Genomic DNA, 16,339 nt, shown 5'->3' with positions numbered 1-16,339 from the left:
TGTTAGGAATTGGGAAAACATGCGACTTCGCCGTATATGATTGGAAAATGCTGAACTGACAAAAGTATTTACTGTGATTCTCACAACTATGACGTGGATGTGCATATAACTATAGATGTGTTTCCTCACGATATGAGCAAACGGTTATATATGCATGTCCACGTCAGAATTGTGAGAATCACAGTAGATCCTGTATCACCCCCATCATGACTATGATTTGATGGAACCCTTTCTTCAATTATAAATATTAAATATTCATATATAAAGAATAAAGAGATGTTTATCCTATGTTGTGTACAAATTCTCATTGAAAAGATAAATATTCATATTTGTATAATTCCAGAGAATATAATAAGTTCCTATTTCAACAAGGAACAAAAAGAATAATATGTAGATGTCCAATTGTTCTGATCATGTTAATACTAGGTGATATGAGCAAATGCACATGTGTCTAAAGGGCTTATTTGCTATTTAAAATATTATTAAAGGGTGATTTTGATGATTGCATGATAACAAGAATATTTTTGTAATTTTAAAAACTAGCCAACTAATTTTAGGGACTTGAGGATGCAATTTTTTACCCTGGTTTTATTAAGTTTAAATTTTAAGTTGGAGGTATTTCTAGAATCCAAATTTTGATGTCAAACCACTTCTACTTTGCCTTCTCTCATTATAATAGTAAAGATGAAAATTGGTTAGTGATTAGTATTTAATCGATTAAAGTGGGCTTTGAATGGACAATCAGATTTTAACCAACGTCACAATTTGATATCTTTAGATCTTTTAATAAAATTCACTTGCTTGTTTAGCCAATAAAAAAGAAAAAAAGGTGAAAAAAATAAAAAATAAAAAATAAAATTTGAAAGAGTCCCTCTAGCATTACTAAGTAAGTAAGGATTTCACCCTTATTAAGGGTCGTTGCGGGCTCTCCTTTTGACATCCAAAATCATGATCCGACGCTTCAGGGTTGTAGAGGATGGAATTCTATGAATTTTGAAAAAAAAATTCAAAAAAGTTATTTTTCATCATTGAATTTCATTTTTAAGTTTGAGCGTTATGTGGAAGTTCGGTAATTGTTCATTTTTCAAAACCTTGGATCTAATTCAAAAGATGTTTTTTGAATCAGTTTTTGGATGAAACTTAGAGGATTGTGGTGTTGGATTGAGTAAAAGGACCCATAGACTTAAAATCTTACTATATTAGTAAGGAAAAGGGTTTCGCATTTCGAAATGCCTAATTGTTACATCTAGTCTAATTATTCAAATTTTACATAATCGAATTTCTAGTTAAAAAAGTATACAAAATATATTAAAAGTAAGAAAAAATATAAGTAAATAAATGAAAAAAAAAAGATGTGGTGAAACTTTTCTCAGAAAGAGATGTGTATAAAAGAGATGGACTTAGTACATAGGAGGGAGAAAAAATGATTTCTCCTTTGGTTTTGCTTCACCAGCAAGATAAGGGAATATGGGGTGGTCTTTGCTGAGAGAGAAAAAGGGAGAAATATCTTGTTTGGTTTTGTGTTTCTCTAAGTAAGGTAAAGGATTATGGGGTGGAATCTTTTGACTACGAGAGAGAAAATTAGAGATTTTTTCCCCTTTTGCTTTGCTTCAATAGTAAGTTAAGGGCATTATGGGGTGGTATAGTTTTTGACCACTAATTGGTCGGAGTGTATGTGTTGCCTCTTTTCAACTTTATACAAAGGCGAGGATGTGAAGGATGAGAGGCACCAAGGGTTGACGAGGGAATAAATGAAATTAAGCTATGGAGAGAATCACTTGAGATAAGATAGCAACAATGATGACAAAGGGGAGGGATGAGATGTACAAATGGTTGACGAGAAAATAAATGAAAGCTTTGGAGAGAATTACTTGATTAGATAAGATAATAACAATAATGGGTTAGGGAACAATCCAATTCCAAAAAATTTTTACCTTATACTTTGAAATTCTTAAGACAAATCCAACTTGGATTATATCATGTTATAGCAATTCCAATAGGATTTTTCATAATCACTAGGCATTTCATTATAAAAAGTCATTTTGGATATTCAAGAGACATGCACTATAGTCGTGTTATCTAAAATGACTTTCCAACCTACACTTGTGGGTAATAGTCATCTTCATTTGCCACCCTCTCACTTTGATCTTTTGCCCATCGAAAAAGATTCTTTCTAAAATATTTTAAAATAGAAAGTTAGATGGAGAGTGCTTTGGAGTCTCTTCAGAGCCTTTTAGCTCTCCAAAATGGTAGTTGGGAAGGGATGCAAAATTCGAGTGCGTTAGAATTGCTCTTAGGTCAAGGATATATCAAGGTAAGCATATTGGTGGGGTTTTGGGAGGATGGGGGATTTTTTGTTTTCTTACACCTTGAGATTTGTGTCGATTAAATTTTCAATTTGGTAAAATACAAATCAATAATACTTCAACGCCCAAGTCGAAAACAAGATATAGATATCAGAAGGAAAAACAACTAGTTATAAATCTTGTTAGCTCTCTTCATTTATATCTATCTCTAGTTTATTTCTTTTATTTATAGTCTTGGATGGAACAAGTTTCCTTCTTGCTTTTTATGGTATCAATCTTCATATGATATTCTTAAGGTCGGAGTTTACTACTTTTTACCTATTTAGCAATTGGAATTTTCTCCCTTATATAATATTTGTGTGGGTCTTGGTCTTGAAATCTCCATGGATAAAAAATTAGTTGGGCAATGATGTAAATCATTCTATCAAGTTGGATGGCTTATATTTTGCGTCTCGAGTTTATAGTTGCCAATCACGATGAATTTTGTGTATAAAATCACCTACCTCCAAGAGTCATGATGAGATCCTTTTACTATTTTCGTGAAAACGAAGGTTATAATTTCTCAGTCTCATTGTCTCTTAAGAAAATAATCCTCATTTAAATCATTATACCACTTATCTATGGATAATTAATTAGCTTAAACAAAGATCAAATCATTCTTTTGGAAAAAAGTTAACCCAAAAAATTCAGATGGGGGATCGACTCCAAACCCCCTTCCTTTTGCAAGAGCTTAATGTGGAGCTAGACCCATTACATCCACTCCACTCCATGTATAGATCCTTTTACCAATTGACCAATTGAACACCAGGCACTAACATAACAGCTTCATTGAATCCTTACGTACTTTGATATGTTCAAACTAGTACCAACTAGTACACAACCCTAACAAATAATCCTTGATCAATATCATTTGTAGAAAGAAACAAATGTTTCAACAATTTGTTTTTAATAATTTGAGGTTTCTAACTACTACATAATTTTGTAATACTAACAATATATTTCAAGTTTTGTTACACAGTTATTTTTAATAAATATATATAATCTATATTCATGACCCTAAAGTCGGAATGGCGTAATCCTAACATTCTTGGGATTATCCTCAAAAAGTATATATATGTTATAACCTAGAGTCCAAGACGAGAACCTTGATTATGATGCAAACAGCATTTGATTTGATTGATAACTGATCAATTACAACGTTATATCTAAATACCATACATATGACCATCATGTATCAAAGATTTTACATGAAATATTCAAGATAAGACTTGTTATAATCATTAAATATGATAAATACAAAACATAAAAAATGATTAGAGATTTGCAAAAGCAATATAAATAGAATAACTAAAGACAAATGTAAACAATTAAATGGAATACAAATTTGTTATTTTATCAATTTTTTTTAACTAAACAGACCATTAGAATGCAGTTCCAGGGACAAATGGAGTTGGACTTTGAGAACAGATATAAGCTTTAGGATTGAAGATAGGAGAATCACAACTGGTTTCTACATTACAATGGTTTCTTTTTATTTGTTTAAAAGAATATTTCCCTAAGATACTGATGAGAGATAGAGTAATTTGAAAACTTACATCAAATGGCCAATTTTCGTCTAAATCGGCTCATGAGGCGCTATGTGAAAGGCAAGAGTCAATGGGTTGGAAGAAAATTATTTGGAGTAATTGTATTCCAAGATTTTCTTTTATTGCGTGGTTAGCAGTTCAAAAGAGGCTTTTTACAGTGGAAAATCTAAATAAGAGGGGATTCAAATGGGTGTTTCGATGCTCTTTCTGTTATAGCCATCAAGAGACAAATGACCATTTGTTCTTTCGATGTCCATATACTAGATGGATCTGGATTCAATGTTTAAAGAAGTTTGGAATTTTGCGAGTAGGAGTGGACTCAATAGAGGCGGAAATTCAAGTGATTAAGAGTGTGCGATTTCAATGTAAATAGATAAAGCAATTGCTTTATGCTTCTTTTTATGTAGTGGTTTACTATTGTTGGAAGGAAAGAAATCAGAGAGTTTTTGTAGAAATTAATTCCCCAAAGGAAGTTGTTTTGAAATAGGTTGGAGAGGTGACACAAAACCGATTTGATGGCTTATCAATTGAGGAAAGATTTAATCATGTATATGGGCAGATTTTAAACAATTGGAGCTGCTGCTACTCCATTGTTAATTCAGATTTAAAGCTCATTTCTTGGTCAAAACCAGAAGAGGACGTGGTGAAAATTAATACTGATGGAGTTCGATTAATGCAAGGCTCGGGTTTGGGGTTTATTGGCAGAAATAGTGATGGTACATTACTTTTTGTAGGCTAGAGCAATATTTCTGTAGATGACATTATCCAAATTGAGTTGCAAGCAATATTAAAAGCTATGAGATATGCAAGAGCGAGGGGATTGGATCGTATTCTGATTTCCTCTGATTCGTTATACTCTCTTAAATGCATAAAGAATGAAATCGTTTCATCATGGAAATATGAGGAAATGTTGCTTGAAATTACAGAACAGAGCCAAAATTTTGTGAGTTGTTCATTTGAATTTTTGTAGAGAGAAACAAATCGAGCAGCGGATTATTTAACGAAATTGGGTATTTATTCAGATGATTTTTTCGTTATTGAAAATATATGTAATGTTCCTCAAGAACTTTTGACAATTGTTGAGGAAGACTTAATCTGTACCTACACTCGTTAGTAGTGTTTTGAAGGTGGGGTCCCTTTAGCCCCAGTTTATCAATAAGAATATATATATATATATATATATTTCCCACTTGAATTATCTGTTACGTGATTGGGCTCATTATTATTATTTTAGTACCACGTGGTAGCTAACCCCATCTTAAATATCTTAATTAATTAATTTATCAATTAAAAAAGGCTTGAATTATTCGTTACGTGGTTGTGCTCCTTATTATTATATTAGGTGTCAAGGACTGCCCTATTTAAGATACAACTAGCGTGCATTGGATTAATAGAAGCCAAGAATAAGATTGACCTTTAGAACTGATGATTGTGAGCAACACGTGTATGTTGTTATGAAAATAAACATATCATCTTGCTTTTTTCATCTACTACAAAAAAAAATCGACTTTGAAAATGCCCTGATCTATTAATGAGAGAGAAAGTAACCATGAACCAACATAAAACATATTTGTCTTTTTGGCTCAATCCTAGTTTGTTAATCATCTAAAATACCGATGAATCGATATTTGCTCACTTTTAAGAATGGATACATATTTAAGCACCCTATGAGTTTTTGTTCATTTGGACTCTTTCACCTCATAATTACACAAAACAGTCCCTATGTCGAATTGCAAATTATTTATTTTTAAATTTTTGAAGTAGGACTTGTTGAAAAAGTTTCTTTACATCTCATATATTTTTATTCCCTTGTCACAGTTATTAAAATTTTCCATACAGCACAAGTCGTGCTGGGGTGACACAGTATTTACTGTGATTCTCACAATTCTGACGTCAACATGTATAGATAATCGTAGATGATTTTTACTCGTATCGCGATAAAATATATTTATGATTATATGCACATCACGTCAGATTTGTGAGAATCGCAGTAATTACTTATTCTCATTTCAGCATTTTCCAAAGAATATATGCCATGTGGCATAAGGCAATGGTGCTGTTGTGCAGAGTAGGGTCCAACTTCTTAACTAAATGGCAGATGGTGTGCCACATGGCAAAATCTTGGACAATTAGACAAGTGCCCGTTTTTTCATCCCATGCCTCTAAAATATAACAAAATAAATAATTCCCGCTTTTTGGCGGCATCACTTCATACTCACTTCATTCCGCATTTTTTTTGATGTTTTAGAGCCTTCACATGTCCCTCAATCTCCCATTTTGCGGTAACGCCTAAAACGCACTCTCTCTCTCCAGTCTCCATCTTCTCTAAATCCCCCAAATACGCAAACGTTGTCTGTCATTTTAGGTTTTCGAGTTTTCGAACTTCAACTCTCTGTCTCTCTCTCAGGTTCTGTAGAAAGCAGAGTGAAGAAGTATGGGAGCTTGTAACAGCGAAGAACTCCGTCTCTCTCATAATATCAAATCCACAGCCTCGCGAGATCGGAGATTATTCACAAAGCATGTTCATGATAATGTCCATGGAAACATCTACCTTGATCCGGTATGAGTGAGCTTCATCGATTTAATTCGACTTTGTTTCAGGAGTTTTTTCGTTTAATTTTGGTTGATTTTGAGTTTATGTTGTTCTTTGTCCATCTTAATGAATTTGCGGTGGATTTGAAGATTTAATAAGTGTTTCTGATTGAGTTTAAGTTTCTTTGAATTCTATTTGAAACGGATAATGATGCTTAATTTGAGAGAGTTTTCAATAAAATGGATAGCAGTAACCGAGTGAGAGGATTCTTCAATAAATTGGAATAGTTTGCGTATGATGAAAATCTTCAGTTAAAGTAGTTTAAACAGATCGTTTGTAAGATCAGGTTTTAGTTTAAATTTGAAATTTAGTAGAGTTCACAAGAAGAAAAAGAGGAGTTAAATTTTTTTTGGATCTCAGATCTAGTTATAAACACATTTTTGGGGAGTAGGTTGCAACTTTGAATTTTCAGGATTTTCTTTGTCATTTTTTAAAGAAAAAATTATCCAAGGAACTGTATGTGCTTGTCTTCTTTTTGAAAGTTTGTAAAAATGTCTAATCATATTATGAGTGGCTACTGTATTCCTTTGATTGAAGAGATATCTAGATCCATTGTATATGATCTTGATGTTTCATGTCGATTGGAGCATTACAGAGATTTAGGAATTTTGTAGAAGGAATTAGGCACAAGAAACAACGATAACAATCAGAAAAATGCCAATAAAAAATAAAGAGAGAAAACTACAGAATTTATGTGGTTTGGCAAGATTGCCTACCTCCACGTGCAATGATGAGATTCTTTCACTGTCTCTGTGCGAACTAGGGTTACAATATCTCAATCTAACCTTCTCATAGTAAAACTGAAATTCTCCCACATAGAAACCTTTAAACAAGTTGGCTATGAATTTATAGTCCAGACAAAATAAGAAATTGCTTCTAAGGAAAAAGTTATGAATTAAAGATAAAGTTATGAGTTGGAGCCATGGAATCACTCTTGGTGTACGGTCCTTTCTGAACATTTGACACCACCAACAAAATACAAGGCACAAACATAAAAATTTTGATGAGTGATTTTGTGTGTGTTGGTGAGATAGTTGCAAAACTAAGTATGTTTACTCTTTTGTCATTGGGTACAGATCTTTTTGAAGTTTATAGACACTGAACAGTTTCAGAGGCAAGTCTTATTTAATGCTTCTTTTCTCAAGTTCTGTTTTTTAACCATTTCTTTATTATCCTCATATTTTCAGCTTTTGTAATCATAATGGACTGTTGATGTTATTTTATTCCAAATTGTAGGCTTCGTGATCTAAAGCAACTTGGTGAGTGTCTACCTCTCTTGTGATTCATCATTAGGACTCTTGTCTTACAATTAGTTTGCTTGAGTTCTAGTGTTTCTTATTTTTTGTGATATGTGCTTTGTATTAAATCTATTCAAATTTTCTTAAAAAGAAATCATATGACACATCGGCATGGGAAGTCATGTTCACCGACGAAATGATTTGATAAATGTTTCTTAGTTGAAGGTTTACAAATCTTTTAGGTCTAGGACACATGGTATACCCCGGGGCTGTTCATACTCGGTTTGAACATTCATTAGGAGTGTATTGGCTTGCTGGTGAAGCTGTTCAGAAACTTCAAACTTACCAAGTATGGAACTTTTTAAAATTGTTTTCTCATTATGATTATAGAACCTAGAAGTTCTTGAGAATATTCTGTTGATACATATGTCATTACCGTAGGGCTTAGAGCTTGATATTGATCGTTTTGATATACAGACAGTGAAGCTTGCAGGTAACTAACTAACTTACTGAATTTTCCATTGAACGATTTGTTTTGAGTGACCTGACTTCTTATGTTTTTCTCTTGATGATTCAATATGTAGGACTACTGCATGACATAGGCCACGGTCCTTTCAGCCACCTGTTTGAGCGCGAGTTCCTTCCTCGGGTTCTTAATGGATCCCAATGGTGTGATCTTTACCTCCTGTTAAATTTGTTGTACTTTAATCGAATTTTGTACAGAATATGATTATCAATGGATAAACACTGAAAGGATAGAAGTTCGTGAGTTGATTTCTGCAAATACTTATTTATTTTGTTGCATCTCTATTGTTTCCTATAGCCAAATCATTGAATTAATTTATTATGGTAAAAATGTCACAGAAACATTGGTGTCATTATATTGGATATTAGATTGTTGAGTACAGCTACTAATGATCTGTGGCTAGAGGAATTTAGGTTTCAATAATATCTCAGTAGCTTCACCCTATTTTATATGAGTTCTCATGATGTATTCCTGAGGCCTTGGAAGGATGATTAATCCAGTGCAAATGTTTCCTCCCGTAATATGTTTAGTATTATCCACAATGCAACCGTTGATCGTCTTTCTAAGAGAAAATTCGTTGATTCTGAACTCCGAATCATTTCTTCCCAAGTTTGATTGAGCCCTTCATGTATCTCAGGATCAGCCATGTGGCATCAGTGTGATTTCCATTTTTTCTTCATGCAAACATGAACCATGCTCACGGCATACACAGTGTTTGGCCTTGTCAGTGAGATAGTCTCAACTACTTCCATTGGCCCCTATCTCTCATCCTGACTTTCTCTGGCTTCATGTTAGAGTAGAAATGATATAGAATGGGAGTAAAATTCATGCCAACAAATAAATATAAAGAAGAATTTTTTTAATTGCAATATTCTGGTTCTTTTCAGGAAATTCATGGTTTCAAGTAGGGAGAAACATAGAGGCCTTATTTGTAGGTTGCATTTGCAAAATAGAAAGCATACTGAAATTTCCAAATGGTCTAGGGATTGGTTGGTTTTTGTGACTACTGTAATTGTAATGTCCAAAGTCCTGGATACAATTTCTTCAAAATATTTGTGTCTGAGTCATAAGTTGAAATTGCTCTATCCATTATTTGAAATATAAGGCCCCTATAATCATCTATGATATGATGATGTACCTTTCAAATTGGCCGATTACTTTGTGACAGATTTGAATCTGCTGACATGGCTTCCATGACAGTTTCTAGGTTGCTTTAAATTCGTTTTTTACAGATTACAAATGGCAGAAACATATAGTCATCTGGCATTATTAATATCTTGATAAATATGTTGCCCCCATTTTTATGTTTTTTCAGTAACCAGTGAGGTTTTGAATGCTTCCTTCTTCAGTGAGGAACTGAAAATATTGTCAGAAATGGTGGAGCCCTGAATTGAAGCCATAAGCTGCACTTAAATGAATTGTTTAGGCTAGTGATGTTTCTCAAAATTTCGATTCATCTGGATCGAATATTCTATTTATATTCCATGAAGAAGATCATAGAAAATGGCTATGTTGAGCCAATACATTTCCCTCAGGGATCCCTCTATCCTTCCCATTGTAGTGGGTCATAATTTAATTTCATGGTATTTAATATTGCATGACGCACTTTAATTAAAATGGACGGTTCGGAATTTTTCAATTTGCAATCATCTTTTGAAGAAGGCTAGAAATGTCTTAATGAGCTAATTTTTTATTTTTTTATTTGTTGTGAGAATGATTTCCATGGTAGACATTATCACAGAAAATCATTCCTTGACACATCTACATATCGGACTGCACTTGCTATGCATATTTATAGGCAAGTAAACTAGTGATTAGTAGTTAGTTTGTGAAGGAGTTTGAACCAAGGTCTTGGTATCAATTATCAATACTCGTAGACTTTACAACTTAAGCTATTTGACTCCTTAAATGCTTCTAGGATATTTGGCAGCATGCATGATTGGTATAATATTGTTTTTCATGTGTGATTCGGAAGTTGTAAGGTTACATTCTTCTAGCATATGATGGCACATGCATTTATAAATCAGTCCTAATTATATCATGTCTCTGTTTTGATCTCCTTATATTTTATGTGCTTAATAAAGATGACAACAGCCTTTTTGTTGCAACAGCACAGCACATTATGAAACATAGCATTATTTTGCTGTTTAGCTTATTCAATGACTTAACAGGATAAGATATTTATCCATCTTCCAGTCATTTTCTCTACTTACTGAATCTTTCCCAGGTCTCACGAGCAAATGTCAGTGAAGATGGTGGACTACATTGTTGATGAGCATAGTATTGAAATTGATCCTGACATGCTTAAAAAAGTGAAGGTTAGCCGATGTTATTAAATTCTCATATGTTTCCACCACATCTTTCGATAGGACCACGCCTGATAGTTTTCTCTAGCAACTAGATTCTCTTTTTCGTTTCTATGTATGATCTGTAATATTTGGGCTTCAACAAATTACTTTTTTCTAGTATTTTTTTTTTTTGACTTCTTGGAAATCCACAAATTCATGTATTTGTACACCATGCACAAAGATGAGATTATATTATGCATGCATCCATGAGCATTTCTTGAGGGTAGTTTCCTTATTTATCTGGCCATCTTTTCTATAAATATATGCTTAGAGGAATTTCCTTTACTATAAGAAAAAAAAAAAAAAAACTATAACATACCTTCTGTTGATGTTATAAGACACAATGAACCACACATATGTTTTTGTTTTGGTTTTGATGATATACATTTCTGCTCCTTTGACAGGAAATGATACTTGCTAGCTCTGATATAGCATTGCCAAAAGTAAGTCATCTTGATACTCGATGTTTTTGTTGACATAATTCGCTTTGTATGTCACCCCACCTTTTTCAATATCATTTTGGTGGTACTTTAAATTCTGTTCCACCCTTCTCTTCATAAGCCTTTTATTGTAAATTGATTGGATTGTAGAGCTCAAAAGAGAAGCATTTCTTATATGATATTGTTGCAAATGGTCGAAATGGAATAGATGTTGACAAGTAAGTCAACTTTTATTAACTGGATTTGTTTATAGTATTATTACATTCCTTTATTTATTTAGATTTTCATTCACACGCTTATGTTTTTTTTTATTTTGAAGCAAGACAGTAATGGAAATATTTAAATTGTAGGTTTGATTATATTGTCCGTGATTGCCGAGCTTGTCATATAGGCTGCAATTTCCAGTTTCAGAGGTAAGTGTTGAAAATTTTAGATAACTTATTCATGTTTGTAAGAATAATGTTTAAGTTCTTAGAAACCTAAGGGATGTAATCCAAGTTGACTGAAAAGTTGGTCGAGTACTTGATGGTCGTATTTAGATTTTATTCTAAAATAGGTAAGAAACGCAAAATTTGTCTTTTAATTGAATTATAATTTATTCTAATATAGTCAAAACTTAAAAGCTTCTGAACATCTGGATTAACATTTTAAAGCTTGTGATCCAGACTCAGATGAACCCTGAAACCACAAACATCTGATCAAACTGCTTCGCACTGAAAGAAAAATATGGTGGTCATGGTACCACGAATAATTTTTTAATTTCCTTCTGAACCCCCGAAATGTGCTTTTCATCTTGAGAAGACCTTGCATTTAAATGTTTATGTGTGTCGAGTTACACCTGCCCAGGAGTTTTTTTTTCTGAATGTTATTATATTATAAATAATTTCACCTGAAGCGCTTTTGCTAGCATCGTGTTTTCTTTATCACTGGCAGGTTAATGGATACCATGCGGGTTATCGATGATGAAATATGCTACCTTGCCAAGGATTGTTAGTATTTTATCAAGAACTTAAGTATGACAGTTATGCAAGTTTCAAACTTTTAATACTTTTCTTTTGCTTATGTTTAAATTTAAATACTTTGACCAGATCTTACAGTTCACAAGTTATTTGCCTCTCGTGCTGATCTGCATCGAACAGTTTACACCCATGCAAAAGTAAAGGTACCGAGATTTACAAGTTGACATAAAACCTATAAGAATGACCTTTTCCACTTTTGTTGTTCAGTTTATGTAGATATATATTCCAGCCAACTACAATCTTTTTCTTTCTCAGGCAATAGAACTCATGGTTGTAGATGCACTGCTAGAAGCAAATGGTTCTCTACACATTTCTTCCTGCGTCAATGATCCTGCTGAATATTGGAAGGTTCTGAGAACCGTATAACAGATTGTTCCCATAGCTTTACTCAGTCCATAAATATTTGATTTGATTTTTCTGGGGATTGCAGTTAGACGACACGATTGTGAAAACTATTGAAATATCTTCAGATCAAAAGCTGAGGAAAGCCAGGGATTTGATCCAACGTGTTCGCAGAAGGGACTTGTACCAGGTTTTTGAAGTTTTCTTACTCATTGCTATTGCTCTTCTGTTAATATCTGTTCAGGAGAGGGGGATGGTTCTGTACTATATATGATCAATTCCAGTGATCTTAGAACATAGGGAGTATGCATGTTGATGTTTTTTTCTGGGGAAAAATGTATTTAATGTGTTCTTTGTGGCAGTTCTGTAACGAGTATGCTGTTCCGAAGGATAAACTAGAGCACTTCAAACACGTCACTTCACAAGATATTGTTTGTTCCCAGGTCCATATGCGAATTGTTTTTTTTTTTTGGTTCTTTTCTCAAACTTGTTGTCAACTTGGAATCTTATTTTGGTTGATTAGTTTCACTAATAAGAAAATTGATTTGTTCCTGTAGAAAACTGGTGGAGTCCTACTTAAGGAAGAAGATGTTGCTGTTTCTAATGTCAAGATTGATTTGACTCGTGGAAGGTGTAACCCTCTTGAGAGGTACTTAAGTCAACCATTCTTTCTCCTGATGTTTAAATACTTTAAACCTTTCATTTTAGGTATTAACTGTTTCCTCTTTTTAATGCATGCTTTTTCTCCTCCAGCATCAATTTTTTCAAGGTATGAAAAATTCGCTTTTTTGCTCTAAGCCTTTTGAATTTTTTTTTTTTTTGGTTTATGCTTAATATTTATTGTCTGATAAATTCTTTTAAAGGACAAAGGTTTGCGGCATAAGCCCCGAGCATGCATTTTTATATAAATAAATAACTAAATATACAAATAAAAAAATAGCAAAACTTCCAATAAAAGAGAAACATCTCAAAAATAAATAAATTATGATTCACAATTTCAATATCCAGGGTTTGATGTCCAAATCCCAAACTCATCAAAAATCAAATTATGATTAAAATTGTATCTTGTCGATAGTTACATAGTCCTAACTAATGCAAGACTTAATCAATACTCCAAAAAAGCTGCGATGAATTAGGAACATGAGATTAATTCGTTTATATCATGACCCTGAGTACTTGGTCTTGTCCTCCCCCTTGGTGGGTCCCACCAATAGGCCTCATCTTGTGGGTTACCCTACTCAGCATGGAGATGGCCCTGTATCATCCCCGCAATATGAGGAGACTTGAACACAAGACCAGCTTTGATACCAATTGATGCAGAACATTAACCCATACTCCACAAAAGCTATGATTGATGAACGTGAGATTTATTCTTCATAGCCCAGAGAACCCAGTCAAGCCCTCCCCCTAGTGGGTTCCATCTAGTTGGCCACTCCCATCACAAGCCCCCACCTCATGGGCCCCACCTCATCACAGGTTTCCACTGTTGGGCCACCCCCGCTCAACGTGGAGATGCTCTGCATCAATAAATTTTTTAAGTTCTAAACCCCCAAACAAAAACAGCACTTGAAGTGTAACAAACACTCTGACTAAAAAAAGCATAATACCACTCTAAAACTAGAAGTGAAGTAGGTTCAACATAGAGAGGAAAATAGACAGAGGAATAAACAAAAATTTGATGGAAGAGGGCTTGGAACCATATAACTCAGTTGGTTTGATACATTGCAAAGCAACTTGAAGGCCGTGGGTTCAAGTCTAGTTTGCCCATAAAAGAAAATAATGGAAGAAGAAAAATCAAATTTTGATGTTGTTACCTCTCAAACTATGAAGGCTTGTTATGAAGTGGTACACGGAATGGATCTTTTTCTTCTTATTTTTAAATTTATGTTGTGGTGGCTTTCATATTCTGCAATTGACCAAATTTGCCTAGATGCTGGCTAACATATTAAGCATTGAAGACACCTGACTAGGCAAGCTTATCCTAGGGGAAACTCTCAAAGTATAAAGTGTTTGAAACCCCGATCATGAACGACTTGCTGGCATTTGTACTACACAATTTCCTTCCATTGGAATTATAGACATTCACATTTGATTTCTCACTTTGTTACCTATTTCTCTTGAAAGTTGCATATGATTGCGAAATATACATTGAGGTGAATTAAAGAAACAGTTTGGGTACGTTCCCGTTATCAAGTTCTCTGAATTCTATGGATCCCCCATTTGGTAATACAAGTTTTGGTAACTTCACGGGAGGAAAACGATTAGAATTTTCTTTTCCTTGGTTGATTGAATCATAAAATGGTATTTTATCTTACCTGTCAACTTATCCTTGCAAGGGTTAGTTTTTAACTGCTTGGATTTTATCAGGATTATGAGAGCAAGGAGAAATTCCCCATATCAGAGAATCGCATCAGTCACTTACTTCCAGCATCTTATCAAGATATGATAGTGAGGGTGTACTCTAAAAAGCCGGAATTGGTGCGTGAAATAACAGTGAGGGATTAATCATGTTTTACATTCATTCTTGTCTCAATTATGAATTTTATTTGCATATTCCTCGTTACAGGTGGAAGCAATTTCTGAGGCTTTTGAGAATTTTCAGCTAAAAACATATGGAATCAAAGCACAAGTTCACGCAACACCTGAGAAGAAGAAACGTAGAAGGTGAAGTAAACATTGTATGCCTTGCCTCGATTTTTCAGTTTCTGTAATTCTATTATTTGGAGTTATACACTCCTGTGATGCCCAACATTTAAGCTTAGGAGAAGCATTAGTTTTGCCTGACTTTCAATCAAATCGAAAGTCTTTTATAGATCATATAGGAATTACTCTATGGTCCCAGGTCTTGTAATACATGTATAGTCAATTAGATCCTCTTTCAAGTCAAATTGTAGAGGGCAAAATCATTTTCAGAGGCAGCAAATTGTGTATTATCAAGCTTGTGAAGTTTAAATTTTCAAAAAATTGGTTACTTAAAAGGGATAAGCTTGGTGAGTGTGATTGATGATAATTACCATCCAATCAATTATGTGATTTTTTTTTTTTCAAGTTAACAAGTAATTAGATTTGATTTGTTAGTTTTGAGTTAGGTGTATTGGATTATATATTTTGACTTAAGGTTGGTTCATTGAATACCTCTAGTAGGGATGTTAAGGGAAAATAGTATCTTGGGTTTTAGGGGACAGTTGGTTTTGGATTGGGAAACTTGCAGTTATTTAAGTTAGGGTTTGTAATCATTTTGAAGAGGAAGTGAAACTTTCATTTCTCACCTGTGTATCGTGGCTTATCAGAACAACATAAATCTTTTATTTTCTTGGTGTCTTTCATCGCATATTTCGTGGGAATTTAGATCTACTGTTATGAGCTCACAATTATGATTATACTAGTGTTATTTGGAAGATTATTTCCATACTAGGTATAATGCATTGATCAAATGACACAGATTGAGATTGATGAGTGGAAAGATTAGGGAACATAAAATTATAAAAATCACCGATAGGCAATTAATATAAATCTTTGATCAAAAGCGCCTTTGAAAGCTAGAAGCAGTCAAACACTACTATGACAATGAGAAACCATTGAAATTGTATTTCATTCCAAAACAAAGCATTCATTTATTGGTACACCACCCCAAATCTAACATTACATATATGTATACCAATGGTGCATGTTTGTAGAGAGAGCAATGGTTTCTCATAAGTTATTAGAGGCCGACTAGCCTTACTAAGGGCATGTTTGTTATGGTTTTTTTCAATGGTTTTTATTTTTTATTTTGAGTCGAAAAAGCCGGAGAAGCATGTTTGTTTGTAATGGATTCTGCAACACTAACTTTTGCGGGAAGTTCAAAACTGTGTTTTTAAGAAGTCTTGTTGGGGTTGTTTTAGTACGATAGCCATTGAGTAGTCAACCCTGAAAAACATGTGGGGATGAAATGATGATTT

The 16,339-nt window shown here is 33.7% G+C and overlaps 1 protein-coding gene across 2 annotated transcripts; it reads left to right on the top strand.

Annotated features, from left to right (window-relative positions):
- Positions 1-6,074: 6,074 nt before the first annotated feature.
- On the top strand, positions 6,075-15,718 carry LOC147398882 (uncharacterized). 2 transcript variants are annotated; one of them, XM_086448217.1, is made up of 20 exons: positions 6,075-6,174; positions 6,300-6,452; positions 7,562-7,599; positions 7,722-7,744; positions 7,966-8,072; positions 8,165-8,216; positions 8,308-8,392; positions 10,477-10,567; positions 11,002-11,040; positions 11,188-11,255; positions 11,388-11,450; positions 11,971-12,026; positions 12,126-12,199; positions 12,312-12,404; positions 12,487-12,588; positions 12,761-12,841; positions 12,956-13,047; positions 13,152-13,167; positions 14,766-14,876; positions 14,965-15,718. In XM_086448217.1, exons 2-20 carry the CDS (start codon positions 6,327-6,329, stop codon positions 15,064-15,066), a joined length of 1,419 nt encoding a protein of 472 aa, XP_086304343.1. In that variant the 5' UTR covers positions 6,075-6,174; positions 6,300-6,326; the 3' UTR covers positions 15,067-15,718. The 2 variants fall into 2 exon arrangements, with proteins under 2 accessions (XP_086304343.1, XP_086304342.1); XM_086448216.1 differs by having other exon boundaries at positions 6,114-6,452.
- Positions 15,719-16,339: the final 621 nt, after the last annotated feature.

Source organism: Akebia trifoliata, chromosome 7, assembly GCF_017979445.1.
Source record: "Akebia trifoliata isolate Shusen 1 chromosome 7, ASM1797944v1, whole genome shotgun sequence".
Lineage (NCBI taxonomy): Eukaryota > Viridiplantae > Streptophyta > Magnoliopsida > Ranunculales > Lardizabalaceae > Akebia > Akebia trifoliata.
This window is presented reverse-complemented; position numbering and strand designations above follow the sequence as displayed.